Source organism: Dromiciops gliroides, chromosome 3 (assembly GCF_019393635.1).
Source record: "Dromiciops gliroides isolate mDroGli1 chromosome 3, mDroGli1.pri, whole genome shotgun sequence".
In the NCBI taxonomy this organism is placed as follows: domain Eukaryota; kingdom Metazoa; phylum Chordata; class Mammalia; order Microbiotheria; family Microbiotheriidae; genus Dromiciops; species Dromiciops gliroides.
The window spans coordinates 490617844-490635829 of record NC_057863.1 but is presented as its reverse complement, the minus strand read 5'-3'; the positions used below and the strand labels follow the sequence as shown (position 1 = coordinate 490635829).

The window sequence follows — 17986 nt, the reverse complement described above, 5'->3', positions numbered from 1 at the left end:
AGCAATACTGTTGGATGAAGAAGTGTGAATGACTATTCTCAGCAATACAGTGGTCCAAGACAATCCCAAAGGACTATTGATGAAGCACACTCTCCACCTCCAAAGAAAACTGATGTTGATTGAACACAGAATGAAGCATGCTAGTTAGTTTTAACTTGTTTTTCTTTTATTCGAGTTTTCTTATACAAGATGACTAATATGGTAACATTTTGCATAATTGCACATGCATAACCTATATCTGATTGTTTGCTGCCTCAGGAATTGGGGAGGGGAGGAAGGGAAGAAGGGATAGAATTTGGAACTCAAAACTTTAAATGAAAATGTTTATTAAAAAAAAAAAGAAGATAGGCTGTAGACAACATAAACTCAACATATCCAAAACTGAACTTAACGTCTTTCTCCTAAAACCTCCCCTCTTCCTAACTTCCAAATTACGATGGAGGGTACCTCTCCCTAAGTTCTCTATTACCATTGACTGTACTACCATCCAGTCACCCAGTCTCACAACCTAGTTACCATCTTTTTTTTTGTTTTTAAGTGAAGCAATTGGGGTTAAGTGACTTGCCCAGGGTCACACAGCTAGTAAGTGTTAAGTGTCTGAGGCCGGATTTGAACCCAGGTACTCCTGACTCCAGGACCGGTGCTCTATCCACTGCACCACTAGGTATCATCTTTAACTCCTCACTCTCATATCCAGTCAGTTGCCAAGTCCTGTGTTTATATGTCCACAACATTTCTCATATTATTTGATACTGCCAGTCTCGTACAGGCCTTCATCATGTCATACCTGAGCTACTAGTTGGTATCCCTGCCTTAAGTTTGTCCCCACTCTAGTCCATCCTCCATTCAGCTGCCAAAGTGATCTTCCTAAATTACAAGTCAAATATAAAATCATCTGGCTTCTGAAGCCCTCCAAAGCCAGACCCCTTCTGCCTTTGCATTCTAATTCCTTCTATCCTCATGCTCCCAGGGACTTTGCAACCTGTGGCACTGGTCTCCTTGATATTAGTATTCCTTACACAAGGCACTCCATCTCCCAACTCTGGAAATTTTCATTGGTTGCCCCCTCTGCCTAGAACTCTCACTTGGATTGAATTTTAATCCCACTTTTGACACTTGCTACCTGTATAACCTTGAACAAGTCAATTTATCTGGTGCTTAGTTTCCCCTTATGTAAAATGAGGGGATTGCATTTGACAGCCTCTGAGATTTGTAATCTATAACCTACAAATCTCTTATCCCCAACTAAGGAGGGTATTTGTCTGAAGAATTAAAACTCTTGGGTGTATATTTTTCATGTTCCATCAGCAGAGGTTAATTCACTAGGTCCTCTGTTGCCCCACTTCTGCCATCCCTTTTCAGCAGAATGTGATGGGGGGAGGAGAAGGGAGCAGAGTCTGCTCCCATGCCCCCGCCCCTTTCCCTTCTCTGGTATGGGCCAGCTGACCAAGGGTGTTTTCTGGGAGGGGAAAGGAAGTGTTTCTGAGTCACTGGGCGTTTTCTTTTGGTTTTGAGTTGGGTTTTTTCTTTTCTGTAAAACAGTCCAGGACTTGGAACCAGAAAGTTCTTGGATCTAGGGGTATAAATCCCCCTGCCAGGTGTGTATGAACCCATCTCTCAACTCCATTTTATCTCTCTGTTCCCTGTGTTAAACCTGCAGCCTCTTCTTGCCCTTTCCAGCCACTGTTCTGCTCTGCTTTCCCGGGGTGCTTTTGCTTCTACTTATGCTCTGTGACAGCTGGCTTTAAACTACCATCTCCTCCCCTGATTGATTCTTCCTTAAGTTCAGGTGGTAGGTTATTATTATCTTTTAAATGTACCATATGTTTGAGGTCACTTGGTTCTTAAATAAAGTTTCTCTTTAAGAAGATCTCTAAGTTCCCATAACACTCTTAAGTGGTATAATTGTTTGTTTTATTTTACTTTCATGTAGTAAGGTGGGATTTTGAGGAAGAAGAAAACGAGAAGTTTGGAATTGATGTGGTGGTAAGGAAATATTCAGAGTGTATGTATCACCATTTTGTTCTTTAAAACATTTCAGTTTTGAAGCTTGAGGAGACTTAAAGAGAAATGGGATGTTTGTTGAATGCCCATTGTTGGGAATATAATGTAGACTGCCTGTCTAGTATAATCTTTTATATATGTGTGGGTGTGTGTGTGTGTTCTTATATAGAAATCTATACATACATACATACGTATATATAGATAGATAGATATAGATATAGATAGGAATGGTTGGATTGGAAGGTCCCTCAATCTCTAAAGTATTATGGGTTTTGGCTTTTATTTCTTCCATTATTAGTTGTCTCTCAGAAGAGGTTCTGAAACTAAAATGTGGTTAGAGATAGCCATTAGTTCCCTAACTCCTCTGACAGTTAGACAGCAGGGAAAGTTTTGATTGTGGGAAGGGAGCCAAGGGAGTGTCTCGATGAATAAAATGTAAGAAATGAAATTTGACCTCATCCTGTTGACTGATGGGAGAACAGATAGGTTTTTGCTCCTAACTCCTTCCTCTCCAGTATTATTACTCCCTCTTAACAACTCTCTCAACATTGCACATATTTCTCTCTTTAGTTAGAGGTATTTCTACATTAAACTCTGTGTGTGTGTGTGTGTGTGTGTGTGTGTGTGTGTGTGTGTGTGTTTTAAAGCCTCCTTTATCTCCTCTCAGACTAGACTGAGGTTCACTGGATGGCCACACCTTCCCTCTATACTGATTCTGACAAACCCCAGTAGTGAGAAAATAGCACCTTCTACCCCCTTTCCCTCCTTTCTACACTGGTATTCCTTTTTGCCATCCCTGCCTTTATCTTCTTCAAATAAGCATAATAAATCCACTTCTCTTTTCTTATTTACCCCCCTCAATGCCCTTTGAAGATGTTAAAGGACACTTGTTTTTCTTCACATATTAAAAGGGTAACACTACTTCATCACTGTCATCATCATACAGCTGCTTTCATCTGTTCTGATAGATTTACCTTCCTAAATTTAGCTGGACTTCTGTGTTTGTAGTTCAATTCCTACTCAGTGCTGGTCTCTTCATCAAAAGTGTTGAAAATTCCTTTATTGCACTAAAGATACTTTTTTTTTCCTTTTGTAGGATTATACTTAGCTTTGCATGTCAGGTTGGTTGTAAAACTATCTTTTTTGACCTTTGGAAAATTGTACAGTATTGCAAGCTCTCATTGGGTTTTTAGTAGAAGCTTCTGAGTCTCATGTGTTCCTGATTATAATTCAAAAGCTAGTCAGTCATAAGTGCCCACTCTGTGCCAAGCACTGTGCTAAGCACTGGGCATACAAAGAACACAAAATGCAGTTCTTGATCTCAAGGAACTCACAGACTATCATTGGCAAATAACATGAAATTAACTTTGTACAAATAAGATATATACAGAGGAAAGTAGGGAGAAGGCACTCGCATTAAAGAAGATTAGGAAAGGCTTCCTGTTGAAGATGGCATTTTAACTGGGCATCAAAGGAATTAAGGGGAGGAAATTAAGTGTAAGAAGACTCAGTTTTATAGCCCTTTGGGCATAGTTGTAAATTATTCTCCAAAATGGCTGGACCAGTCATGACACCACTAGTAGTGCATTGGTGTTCCAGTTCTTCCATATAACCTTTCACCTTTCATTTGTTATTTTCCTTTTCTATCATGTTAGCCCATCTGAGAGATGTAAGGGGGTACCTCAGAGTTGTTTTAATTTGCATTTCTCTAAACAATGGTGATTTAGAGCTTTTTTTCATATGACTTTCTTTTGATAATAGTTTTGATTTCTTCTGAAAAATTCATGTTCTTATCCTTTGACCACATATCAATTAGGGAATGACTCTTATTTTTGTAAGTTCAACTAAGTTCCCTATATATTTGAGAAATGAGGTATTTATCAGAGAAATTTGGAGAAAAAAATTTTCCCAGTTTTTCCACTTCTACTTTTCTTCTAATCTTGGCTGTGTTGTTTTAGTTTGCGCGCAAACTTTTTAATTTAATGTAATCAAAATTATCCATTTTATACATTTATGGGAAATAATCCCTTGATCCCCTTTATCTCTTGTTTGGTCATAAATTTTCCCCTTATCCATAGATCTGACAGATAAAAATTTCCACACTCCCTTAATTTGCTTATTGTTTCACCCTTAATGTCTTAAATATGTATTCATTTTGACCTTATCTTAGTATATGGTATGAGATGTTAGTCTATGCCTATTTTCTCCAAAATAGCTTTCCAGTTTTCCTAGCAATTTTAGTCAATTGGTGAGTTATTGCCTCCAAAGCTTGGGTCTTTGTAATAGCACTTTTTTAAAACTGGAAGCAACTGGGGGTAAGTAACTTACCCAGGGTCAGTATATGAGGCTGAACTTGAACTCAGGTTCTTCTGACTCCAGAGTCAGTGCTCTATCCACTTCACCACCTAGCTGCCCTTACAATAGTATTTTAATTTGTCTCCTTATTACTATCTTACCCTACTCTAACCCATCTTCCTCTCAGCTACCAAGATGAGATTCCTAAAGCACAGGTCTCACTATGTGACCCCCTGCTCAGTAAAGTCACTAGGGTTTATTAACTCTAGGATCAAACATTTGTTTGACATTTAAGCCCTTCATAATCTGTCCCATTCCTACCTTTTAAATTTTCTTACACTTTACTGTCTCCACTCACTCTGAGTCAACTGCTTTTGACTACTTGTTCATCCTCACACAAACTCCATGTTTTAGTGTGATTTTTCACTGACTGTACCCCATGCCTGTAATACTTTCTCTCTCCTCAACTTCACCTCTTAGCTTCCAGCGTGTCAGCTCAAATCTCACCGTCTATAGGAGACTTTTCTAGTCTTACCCCATATCCTCCCCACCAAAACCTTCCTGCTTAGCTTACCTCCCATCTTTTCTGTATATATCTTTCATGTACCTAGATATTTACATGTTGTCTGCTTCATAGAATGCGAGCTCCTTGAAGGTAGGAATTGTTTTTACCTTTTTTTTAACCCTAGCACTTAGTATAGTGCCTGCCTCAGAATAAATGCCTAATAAGTGCTTTTAGATTGATTGAAAAACATCATTTTACAAATGAAAATAGTCCTATGTGCATAAGGCTAGAATGCCAAGAACTAACTATGGGTGCTAATATCTATTGCTTCTACATCATCCTGGTATTTATTCCTTAAATCTAATCATAAATATTTTATAGTATCTTCAATCCAGTACTTTAAAATATATGTAAATATAAAAGAATAAAAGTTGAAATCAACCATCCCTACTAAATTATTTTAGACTAACCAAATTATAACTATGACAGGAAGAAGAAAATGTAAGCCAGCAGTTCTCAAATTTTTGGTCTCTGGACTCCTCTACACTCTTAAAAATTAATAAAAACTCTAAAAACTTGCTTACAGAGGTCATTTTTATCAATATTTATTATTTAGAAATTTTAAAAGATATTAGCATTATTTTGATCTTATGTCCCACACTTTGAAAACTTCTGAGGTAAGCCACTAACTGGGAAAGATTAAACTTGAATTAGATCAGTATCCTCTGATTTATTGTTAAATGCATATGTATTTAATTGTCATTAAAATTATTTAATTTTCTAAGAAACAATTCATATATAAAGTACTCTGATGCATTAAAGTAAGTTTAAGTTTTCACAAACATCTTGATAATTTCTCATCAAATAACTCCTTTCGTGTTTGAATTTTAGTGACTTATTGCCACTAAAAATTATTTCTCTCAGATCACTTTTTTAAAGTTTTTCTTAACTAAAAAGAGATGAGTATCTGAATTTACAGAGTTTAGTGGAAAGACCCAGGTTTCTTCCCTGTAAAAGTCCTCTATTTCCACACAAATATGATTTTTTATCATTGAAAAATAAAAATATATAAACAATTGTGAATCATCACTGACCTTCAGCTTAAATCTGTTACATGTCCTCATTATGATCTTATTAGAGACTCATGTATTAGTTTGTATTTAATAGTATATTCAGCCCAGATGTCAAAGGTTGCCAGAAGATAAAGTGTGATGAGTAGACCCCATGGAGTCCAATGACCTGGGGGCAGATCCTAACCCTCTGCCAGGACTTTGGACAGGTCCCTTCTCCTCTCTGGGCCTTGGCTTTCTATAGAATGAGCAGGTTGGACTGAATAACTTTTATTGTTGCATCATACCACAACCAACACATTTTAGCTTATAATTGTAAAAGTAGCTATTTTTGTGGTGGTGAAATGGATGTCAGACTTAGTGTGGATATGTTTTATGCATATAGCTCCACCCAAATTTAGTAATAATTATATTTATCCAGAACAAAGTAAAACTATAAAGAGATTATCTCTCTGAACAAACTCATTTTATGTTCCTAAAGCAAAGAATAATTCACTTTACAAAAACATTCTTAAATGTTGTTAAACTAGCACTTGCCTCTATTTTTAAATTAAAATTAAATAATTATGTATATCAGTATAGAAAATACATCTTCATTATTTATTTTTATTCATAAATTGATTTTTTTTTGGCGGGGAAATGAGGGTTAAGTGACTTGCCCAGGGTCACACAGCTAGTAAGTGTCAAGTGTCTGAGACCGGATTTGAACTCAGGTCCTCCTGAATCCAGGGCCAGTGCTTTATCCACTGCACCACCTATCTGCCCCCTATTTTTAACATTCAGTTTTAAAAATCTGAAGTCCAAATTCTCTCCTTCCCTCCAGCCCCTCCCCCACTCATAGAGAATCAAGCAGTAGGCTACCCATTATACATGTGAAGTCATACAAAACATTTCTTTATCAGCCACCTTGCAAAACATAAATAGACAAATAAATGAAAGAAAAAATAAAGGGAAAAAATATGCCTCAATCTACATTGAGAATTCATTTCTCTCTGGAGATGGACAGCTTTTTTCATCATGGGTTCTTTGGAATTTTCTTGGATCATTGATCAGAATAGGTAAGTCTTTTCCAGGTAATCATTGTTACAGTTTTGCTGTTATGGTTTACAGTCTTCTTCCAGTTCTGCTCACTTCATTTTTCTGCATTTTTTTAAACAGGATAACCATGGGAATATTTACAAATTACAGATTCTATTTGAAAGATGACAGTTTACAGTACATGCAGAAGAAACTCCTAAGAGCTAACATTAAGAAAAACAATGGAACTGTTTCCTCTATACTAAACTGTAAGGTATTATTAAACTTTAGACAATCTTAAGATCCTTAAAACTTTGAAAAGCTACCACAAGGAATTAAGAAATAATATCATTTGGTTAGGGAGATAAACTGAAAATTCAATTCTTTTCTGGAGAGGAATAGTATAAAGTAAGGGAATAAAATCAAGAAGAAAGCTAGAATAATCTAGGAAAAAATATATCTACCAGTCAGTTAATAAACATTTATTAAACACCAACCAATTTTTTTTAATGCATCCCTAATATCATTCCTGATGTCTAGTCCTAGATCGCTAACTGCCTGCTGTATCTTTTCACCTTGACACACCAAACTCATAATGTCCCAAACAGAACAATCTTTCCCACTAAATCATCTTCCTCCAAACTTCCCCATTTTTGTTGAGGACACTAACATCCTTCTAGCCACCCAGGTTCAGAATCTCAAAATCATCCTTGACTCTTCCTTTTACTATGACTTCCCATATTCAATCATTTGCCAAGTCTAATGTGCCTCTTAAGTGACTGACCTGGTGCTTAAAGACCTGTAATGATAGGGAACTCACTATTTTCCAAGCCAATCAGTTCTACTTTTGGACAGCTCTAGTTAGGAGACTCTTCTTTATATTGAAATGAAATATGTCATCCTGATCTCATATCATTTTTATTACATATGTAATTTAGTATACATAAATGAAATATTAGTATATTCAATATATTAAACACTAATATAAATATTAAAAATGAGTTAAGCACTATGCTTACCTTTCTCCCAAAATCTTTTTCCCCTCCAAACTTCCCAAGTTCTGTTGTCAGTACAACTATCAAAGGGTAGTCTGAATGCACCTATTCAGCATCTCTGCTTTGTAGACTAGCTAGCTTCCTTTAAGCTTCAGTTTAGGTTCCATATTCTAAACAGAGCTTTTCCTATTCTTACTACACTGATGATGAGGGCCTAAGCTAGAGTAGAGTAAGAGCAAGGGTAAATTGAGAGAAAGGGATAGACTCAAGAGTCTTGAGGTGGGTGGGCGGGGAACCTATAAGGAGAGAAGAAGTAGGCAAGAATGACTTCAAGACTAAGAGTCTGGAGGACAAGGAAGAATTCATCAGCTCCCTCAATAGCATTAAGGAATTTTGTATGAGAATAGTCTTTGAGAAAAATATGAATGTAATATTTCATGTAATATAGGTTAAGATGACTATTAATGTAATCAGAAATGGCATTGTTACAGTGTGGCAGGTTTCAGTTCAATATAAAGAGAAATTACTTAGCAATCAGAGCTGTCCAAAAATGGAATTGGATGCCTCAAGAAATAGTTCCTCACCAGCAGTGGTGTTCAAAAGGATAACTATTCTTAGGCAGCTGGGTGGCACAGTGGATAAAGTGCTTGACCTGGAGTCAGGAAGACCCAAATTCAGATATGACCTCAGACACTTACTAACTGTGTGACCCTAGGTAAATCAGTTAATCTCTGTTTGCCTCAGTTCTTGAAGATAATATTAGTACCTATCTCCCAGGGCTGTTATGAGATCAAATAAGATAATTATAAAATGCATAGCATAGTGCCTGGCATATAGTAAACACTATATTAATGTTATTTATTATTATTATTATTATTAATTACTCTGTATTCTTTGCTGGCTGGCTTATTGTCCATATTACGTTCCCTAATCATGGGGTGTCACCCAAAGTTCTATTGTAGGCCCTCTTTTTTCAGTAATCTCATCAGCTCCCATGGGTTTAACTAAAATCACCAGGCAAGTGACTTACAGACCTGTATGTTTAGCCCCAGTATCTCCCCTAAATTTCAGTCCCAAATCATCAGTTGCCTAATTGGACATTTCAGTTGGAAAAATGAACTCATTTTCTTTGCCTCAAATGCTTCCCTCTTTCAAATTTTCCTATTTCTGTCAAAGGCAACACTATCCTACCCATGTCCCAGGTCTTATCCTCAGCTCCTGGATTTCTTACATGTCCACTCAGTTGGGGCTGCTAGGTGGCTCAGTGGATGAAGTACTGGCCCTGGATTCAGGAGGACCTGAGTTCAAATCCGAACTCAGACACTTGGAATTTACTAGCTGTGTGACCCTGGGCAAGTCACTTAACCCCAGTTGTCTCAAAAAAGAAAAAAAAACTACAAGCACACACATCCACTCAGTTAACACATCTTGTCACTTCTGCATCCACAACATCTCTAGCATTAGACCCCTCTTTCTACTCAGACATTCCCACCTTAGGTCAGTTGAAGCCCTCATCACTTCCTAATTGGTCTCCCTACCTGCCTCAAGTTCTCCTGCTACTAATGTAATTTTCCTTAGGTGCAGATCTGACCACACCATTCTTCTGCTCAGTTGGCTTCAGTGGCTTCCTGTTGCCTCTAGTATCAAGTACAAAGTTCTCTGTTTACTTTAAAGCCCGTCACAAGCTAGCCCCAACAACCTTTCCACCTTCATTGGCCTTTACCTTCCTTTAGTCTATAGTTACCAAACTGACCTTTTTCTTTTTTCACACACTTAACAATACATCTCTTGCCTCAGTGCCTCTGTACTGGCTCCCCCCACCTCTGTGCCTACAATGAACTCCTGGCTCATCTTCACCTCAGAGCCCCTTCCTTCAAAATGCAGCTTAAACATCATCTTCTACATGAAACCCTTCAGGATGCCCTATGACTTGCTGATGCCTTCCATTCTAAACTACCTTGTATTTAACTACTTTGTATTTATTTATATTTATTCTGCTTATGCTTATTTATGTATTTTTTATTTTCCCCTTTGCAATTAAGTGCCTTGAAAGTAGGACTTGCTCATTAGTTATATTTTCCCCCATGCCCAGCACAGTGCCAGGAATGGAGTAGGTGCTTAATAAATGCTTATTGACTAATTAATTGATAGAAGGGTTCTAAGACTTCAAGTAGCTTCTTTCCTTTTGGATCTGATGACATCTAAAATTCTTTTTCGACACTAAAGCTCTACAAATACAATATTCCTATTTATTTGCATCTGAGACAGAATTGTGAGCCCTTCCCTAACTACCACCCTACTCACCTACTCCTGCTTTCTAGAACTAAGAAGTTAATTCACTCAGTCAGACATGGTTTATCTTGTGAGCTAAGCTTTCCAATAATGGTGGAATCACTAAACCATGTAATAGTATTTTCTTTTAGGTAACTTTTGTGCACCCTAAAATTATTTGATTTTCCAAGGGCTGTTTTTTAAATCTAAGAAATCCATTGCAAAGTAACTTTCAGACATGGCTTTTAAAGGGGGAAATTGTTAACAAATGCAGGTTCATAATAGGATACATAAAAGATGGATTCTCCTCTACATTTTTTTAGTGCACACATGTCATCTTAGATCATGATGCTATTCTGAGCTCTGGTGAACTGAGTACTGTCCAGAAGTTTCATATCTCCATCGCAAACATAGATTTTTTATGGGACTGCCTCAAACAAGGAATGCTCTTAAGTATTGAGAATTATAGATGCAGTGAATCTTCAGGAGTCACTCGTCACTCACCTTCTTTGGAAAGAACAAGCAGTTCCAGTAAGTATCGTTATGAATACTCATTTTTATAGAAGTCACTGAATATGTTTCAGGTGCTACAGAGAAAATTTAGGTACATTTATGTCTTTGTACTGTTTAAATCCAATGATAAGATACTGTCTTCTAGGCTTTCTAGCACGGGACTGTGTGTCTTGATGATCCAGATTTTGTGAGCCCTTATTTATTTGTCTATAGATATCTTATTAAGCTAGTTATAATTGAATTATCTGGAATAGTAAATACATCTCTTCTGTTCTAGGAGTGGACAAAGATGACTTGCATAATACAGCAGAGAAGAATGAAGAGATTGTGGAGCACAATAAGTAATTTCTCATTTCTAATGATCATGACTATTTCTCTAGAGTCTGAAAAACCTTCTGCAATTTTTATATACTTAAGAGGATATTAGTCCAATAGTAGAATACTTGCACTATTAGAGTATGTAACAGAGGTTTGGAACACTCCCATCCAAATCTAAGGTTGTCCCCTAGCTTGTGTCCAGGACCCTGTCTTCTCAGGTCTTCCCTGCTAGGCCTGGAATCCAAGGTCCTCATGGCTTGAGCTTCTAGGTTCAAGAATCTACTCCCTGTACCTAGAATTGAAAAGAACAAATAAAACAAAACCAAAAAGGCTTTGCTTGTTGGGACCACCAAGTTTAAAGAGAGAAGAAGGTCTTTCTTTCCTCAGCCTGCTGCATGGTGGCCCTGCTCTGGTGAATGAATCCCTTACACCTGAACATCATTGGAAAGAGAGATTATCAGTGAGGTACTGTTAAAAGCAACCAGTTTTGGCTACCAACCAATGCAAAAGGAATTTCGCCCCCCCCCCCCCGCCCCCGAGTATGTGGTAGGCCAGTGCTAAATGTCCCTGTGTGAGCAAGGTCTGTCTCACAGAAGCAAAGCCCTGGCATCTCCCAGTGCCTCCTTTTAGGTGGTCTGGGTCTATGTCAAAGAGATTTTGCTTTACATGCAAATGCTTATTTAGCTCTCTGTTTTATTTAGTGTTTTACTTGAAGTAATAATGATTTACTTTATTTCCTAGTATTATATGAGCCTAGGTAGAAAGAGTTCTAAAATAGCAGTCCATAGATCTGGATTCTAATCCTAGCCTTGCTACTCTCTTTGCCACCACTGAATTACCTCAATCAAGGCATTTGTGTATTCTACATTAGGTTCCACAAAAGTAAATACTGACATCCTCTTGCCAAAGGATTTCGTGAGGATTAATGGGAAGTTTGTTTTCTCAAAGCTCACTTTAAAGTCTTTTACATAAATTGTGTATCAAGATGACTTATTTTAGGGGCAGCTAGGTGGCGCAATGGATAGATCACCGGCCCTGGAGTCAGGAGTACGTGAGTTCAAATGTGGCCTTAAACACTTAACACTAGCTGTGTGACCTTGGGCAAGTCACTTAACCCCAATTGCCTCACTTAAAAAAAAAAAGACTTATTTTAGCAGTAGTAGAAGGAGGAGGAAGATGGGGAGGAGGAGGAAGAATCTAATGAAGTGATAAACAGGACCTATGATTTCATTGGTACAAGAACCTCCCAGCTGAAGAAACTCCTACTAAAGCAGGGTACCATGCTCTCTATAACATAGAGCCTTAGAGTTGCTTAGAGCAGTGAGAAATTTAAGTGACCTGCCCAGGGTCACAAAACCAGTGGTGTCAAAGGAGGGACTTTATATCTATAATAAGGTCTACAAACTAGACTTTGTTTCCCCAAAACCAATTTCTCAGGCTCATTCTACAAATTCTCGTTCTACTTTACATTGTATGACACTTCATCATATAAATTTCTCTCAGGAAAAACTTATCTCTGTCCTATTATTTCTAATACAAATATTCATGATGCTTTAATATATGTGGGACAGGAATATGGATTATTTGGCAGTCTCAACCATTATGATAATGCATAAATGGGCAATAGACAGAGACATGATGTCACTTAAAAAAGATGGGAGTTGGTCTGGTTGATTTCTAAAGTTTCTTTCCATTTAAATGTGGATGTAGGTCAGTGTATTTATGAGATAGTGAAAATCTTTATGGCAATGTAAAATTCTGCTCAAAACCACACTTTAAGAAATTATTGTTTAAATTTCAGATTTTGTACACAAGATGACAATATCCCTCATGTTCCTCAGGATTTTGAAGTTGCAAAGTATAGTGTCCTGGAAAAAGTAAGAATTTATTAATATCCAGTATGTGAAATTAATAGTTTTAAAATATTTTGTTCATTGATTCTTCCTACTCATTTTAAAAGCTTCAATATTCCCCGCTTAAAAGATAGATTTCATAAAGCCATATTAAATTTTGGCAGCAGCTACATTTAGGAAAACAGTTTTGTTTTTCAAAATCAGGATTCCTCAAATGAAGACAGGCATCAGAACACTGCTATATTAGGGAAGGTTCAGATCCTCACTGGGACCTCTATCTCACTTAGTGGTTGTTTTCTTAAGCTAGAAATGTAATTTCATCAATGGAAGAAGCTCCCAGGCAGGAATTTACTCTATCCATGCCTGTTGGCACTTTCTCTGTAACTCTAGTCTTCAAGAGTTGTTTGAGGCAATAAAAAATCCAATGAGTTCCCCTAAGGCTCACTACCAGAATATATCAAAAATGGTGTTTAAGAAGAGGTGGGGCTGACTTCAGGCCAGCACCATTCCTCACTCCTCTCCTTGGAATTGCTAGATCTCCCCTCCCTTCCCGTTCTATTTCCGCTTATCTGCATCTGAAAACTATTTCCAGGGTTCCAGGAGTACAAAATCCCTACACAGACATCTACGGCAGAGCCAAATTCTACATCAAATAACATTCTTTCAAAAACTGAAAGAAAACCTCCTCATTTATATGTGTACCTATATCATAATATATATACATGTATAAATATGTATATATACATATAACAGACAAAGTGACATCATTTAGAATAATGTGTCTTTTCTAGATGACATCAGAGGGAGAGAAAGAAGTAGTGGTGGTGGAACTGCAGTGCTTCCAGGAACATCCTGAATTTTCTTTTCTTGTGGCTTCAAATCTTCTGCAGGCAGGAGAAGTTAAGGTATCTGTATTGCTTTGTTTGTGATCATCAGCTGTTAGATAGAGTCCATTTCCTGGACATATTTATGCCAACAAATCACCATATCAGCTTCATGGGACTTTGCTGACTACCGGTTTGATATAAAGGAATTGTATCACTAATAATTATTATTATTATGAAATTCAGATGCTTTATGTTTATTAGAATTTACCACAAATTCAACAGTTGTGCTGGAACTTCCTGTCTCTGTCCCCATTCATTTCACACAGTAGTGCAATCTTTGACAGCCCCTGAACAATTAGGAAAGCTAGCACGAGGTTATCATCAATAACCACAGCTCATTAGCAGACAGGAGAATTGTGTCAAATGGACAGAATAGAAAATTGCTTAGAGAAGACAGCAATATCTTGAATATTCTAGATTATTTACAGGCATGTTTATAATGGTTAGGGTTAGAGATGTCCCTGTGATTTCATCAGTAGGGAGAACTCCCCCTGCCAATGTAGGTCAGCACCTTCTCTCAACTTTGAATATTAGAGATACACCCAGAGCCGTTTGAGGTTCTTTGACTTCCCTGGGGTCACACAGCCAGCAGGTGTCAGGGGCAGGATTTGAACCTAGGTCTTCTTGAGGCCAGCTCTCTAACTACTACGTAATAATGCCTATTATAACTGTCATAAAATGGTTGCTCATTTTCAGGCTAATTAGAGCCCTTCAAAAGATTCATTCAATTATGTACTTGGAAAAATCTTGTTATCCTCCCCCAATTCCACAGTCCTTCAAGATATTCTTTTCTTTATTTAGAAATAGTAGCAGTTGTTATTCAGTCATTTAGATTCTGCTGAAATCTCTGCCCTGGGCCCTTTGTCTGTCTATACAGCTTCCTCTCTTTATTTTTTGTTTCTATTTCTAAGAACCTTTATTTCTGTTTCTCACAGGTAATTCGTTGTTGGTAAGGTGTTGCTGCTAGTATTTTTCTTTTTCTTTTTTTGGAATAAACATTTTTATTTATAGTTTTGAGTCAAATTTTTATCCCTCTTTCCCTCCCCCCCCTCCTGAGACAGCAGACCATCAGATATGGGTTAAATATGTATGATTATGTAGAGCATTAGTATATGCTTGTATTTTCCACTACCCTTTGGGTAATACTTTCCCAATGAACAAAAGACAAACACACTTGTACCTAATAAAAAATAATTTATCTATACTTTAGTGTTTCATATAATGTCTAGTTAAGGAGAAAGGGGGGAAAAAGAGAGAAGGAAAGAAAATAGTGCCCTGATAAATGCATTTGGGGTATTAACAGCTAAAAAAAGCGTAGGGCACAATTCCAATTTTAGAATCTCAAAAGCTTCTGAAACTTATTTGATTAGGGCATACATCACGTCATTTCTTACCTCAATGTTGTATCAACCTTAGCAAGACTCATTTCAAAAGGATTTGGGTATATTTCCCCCAGGGCACATTGTGACTTATTTAAATAAGAAGAATAAATAAAATATATTAATAGCTCAGTAGGTCTGTGGTCTCCTCGTTTGGGGTATTCCCACCCAAAAGAGCAGATAGCCATCCATACATGCCTTCTTTTCTATGCTATTCTTGTCCATGGCCTCCTATAAATTCTCCATGGAGCCCACCCAACAGGCCAGAGCTTTCTTCTGGGTTTCTTGACTTTATGTATATACCAGTACAGCACGTGGATTGTCCTTCTCTTTTGTAACACGACTACATCACCTCCTTTTCCAGCCAGACATCTCATTTTTTTATATCTTTGGTATTCCTTTTGGCCTACAGTTCATTGGTGGTAATAAATTGCAGCCTTTTGATGTCCACCTCTCCTTTGCCTTTTGGGTGATCATAATTTTGCTTCTCCACAGATTGTGGTAGTCCATAATCTGGAGCCATAAAACATCACTGGAAGAATACTTGAAGGAAAATAATGCTTTTTACTTGTTTCAGGGAAAAGCTTTGGTTTGTTGAAAGTGCTGCACAATTTCTCAAATGCAACTTTCTTTTTAACTCTTGGTGGACACTCATTCATTATTCATTGTTGTGTCTGTCTGAGATATATGTACTGACAGACCAGCTCTAACTGCTGGACATGCAACTTTATATTACAATCTGAACAATAGGCATCCTTCATCCACTAGGTTTTTCTATTCTAGATAATTAGACTTAACTCTTTTGAATGATTATTATTCTCATTTAAGAGATTCTGCAGTATTCTAAGGCATATTACAATTATCATGGGAGTGAAAAAAACCAAAAAACACTTTTATCACAATTATCATGGGAGTGATTGAGGAACTTTGTGAGGTTACTTCCTATGGAGCTGGAGATGAGCTCGGGTCCCTTTCTGTGGGATATGTGCTCTCTCACCCCTTGCTAAAGGACATGCTTCTTATTGAGGTGATATGGCAGCACCTGTTGTTCACCAGTGACATGAGATCTATCAAAAATGACTTGCTACAGAGTCAAGATGCCACCCACTCTGTGGGCTAAAAAAATTATTGAGGAGAACCAACCCCATTTCTTTACTTTACAACTCTTCCAGTACTTCCTCTATGTTGGACTTCCAGTAAAGGGGGAGGAGATTTCTCTACTATCCCCTTCCTCTGGGGCAATGGTGACTAGAATTTTATGGCAGCAAGAACATGTGATGGCCAAGATGAGCCCAAGGACTTGGCTACCATCTTCTGCTTTTTGTTTGCTTCTCGGGTGGTTTACTTCCCCTTTTCTCAACCTACAACTGCATGCTTGTAGGCTTGGACTAGAATCAGTTACAAGCCCATTTACTTTAGTAGTAGTTTCAAATAGTATAGAATCACAGATAATAATTAAAAGTAACAATGTGAGCTGAAATGGCTGAAAATAGGGAATTTCAGTCTTCCATGCCTTTCCATTTCCTTTTCTTCCTTCACACTATTAGAAGGAAGAAACAGTAAGAAATATGGTCAGACTGGTAACAGGAATCCAAGACAATCCCCATCTCGCTTGCACCTGTTAAGTATCTAGGTCTCAGGTGTTTAGTTGAGCACCTATGTTGCTCTCTCCTTATAGCTAAGCATAAGCTACCAGCCTAAATTATTCTGCTCCCTATTCATGTGTCCTAGACAGCATGGAGTTAGCCCACATGGAAGAACCGTGCTTCTTCCTCGTTCTTCATATTATATAACCTCATGGCTTCTCCCCAGAAAGAAATTACTTAACCCTGCAAGGTCAGAGTCAAACTGAATGAAGCTTGGGCTCCCCTATATGCATGCATATACTGTACCCTGTGGTCCTGTAATATATCAGTAACAGTGTCAGTAATGTCATCCACAAATAGAAAGAGCTTGAGGGTCCCTCCATCTAAAGGTAATACTACTTCTATTTTTTTACTTCTTTTGGGGGGGGGGATGGGCAATGAGGGTTAAGTGACTTGCCCAGGGTCACACAGCTAATAAGTGTCAATTGAGGCTGGATTTGAACTTGGGTCCTCCTGAATCCAGGGCTGGTGCTTTATCCACTATGCCACCTAGCTGCCCCCAGGAATACTACTTCTATCTAGATTCCGTGCTAGATGTTTTCCATGACAGAGGCAAATGCCTTACATCAGAGAGCATACATCTCAATTTTGTGCAGAGGAGGCCTAACAGTTATTTCTGTTCTTATGGTAGCTAAGGTATCTTTTATTATTGTACAAGGCTTTTCTCATGTATATTTTGGAAGAGATCTTTTAAGATAGTGTTTTCCCCTACTAAATAAAAACTTTCTAATAGTCAGAAAATAAGCGCAATTGGATTTTGAACTCTTTGAACATTTCAGCCAATTTTGTGACAATAAAGATGTGGCCGGTTTAATCTGCATTATTACAGAATGAGATATTCCACTTAAGTGAATTTTCTAGATATCTGAAATTTGCCCCTTTAAGTATCAGAAAATTTTAGTTTGGGGTATTTAATTTCCTTATGAAATACACTAAGCATTTGTCTGACTTCTTAAACAGTATACTTTACATATAATTTAACATTTTCTCAAGATCATTATTATTAATATCAACTAATGTGCTATATTATGATACAGCGATACTCTGGGACTGTTGAAGTATATGAAGTATATAAAGATGTTTGCCCCTACAAAATTCTGGATTCCTTTAGATCTCAGACTACTTTGCTTTATGATTTACTATCTGCTTTTTATAGTTTTTCTACCTTCTCACGTGCTGTCAACTGTCATGTCTTGTACCTTGTTGGTATTCCTGTGTCAAGGAAGTCTTTTT

At 37.5% G+C, this 17986-nt stretch overlaps 1 protein-coding gene across 1 annotated transcript in view; it reads left to right on the top strand.

Annotated features, from left to right (window-relative positions):
- The first annotated feature begins 1477 nt into the window (after nt 1-1477).
- Nucleotides 1478-17986, top strand: part of PARP4 (poly(ADP-ribose) polymerase family member 4) — a 98809-nt gene continuing 82300 nt past the window's right edge. Inside the window, exons 1-6 of the mRNA XM_043995236.1 lie at nt 1478-1598; nt 7033-7165; nt 10481-10688; nt 10948-11011; nt 12790-12865; nt 13633-13746. Of these exons, the coding sequence (XP_043851171.1) occupies nt 7040-7165; nt 10481-10688; nt 10948-11011; nt 12790-12865; nt 13633-13746 (588 nt within the window). The 5' untranslated portion in view covers nt 1478-1598; nt 7033-7039. The remainder of the gene's footprint in view (nt 1599-7032; nt 7166-10480; nt 10689-10947; nt 11012-12789; nt 12866-13632; nt 13747-17986) is intronic.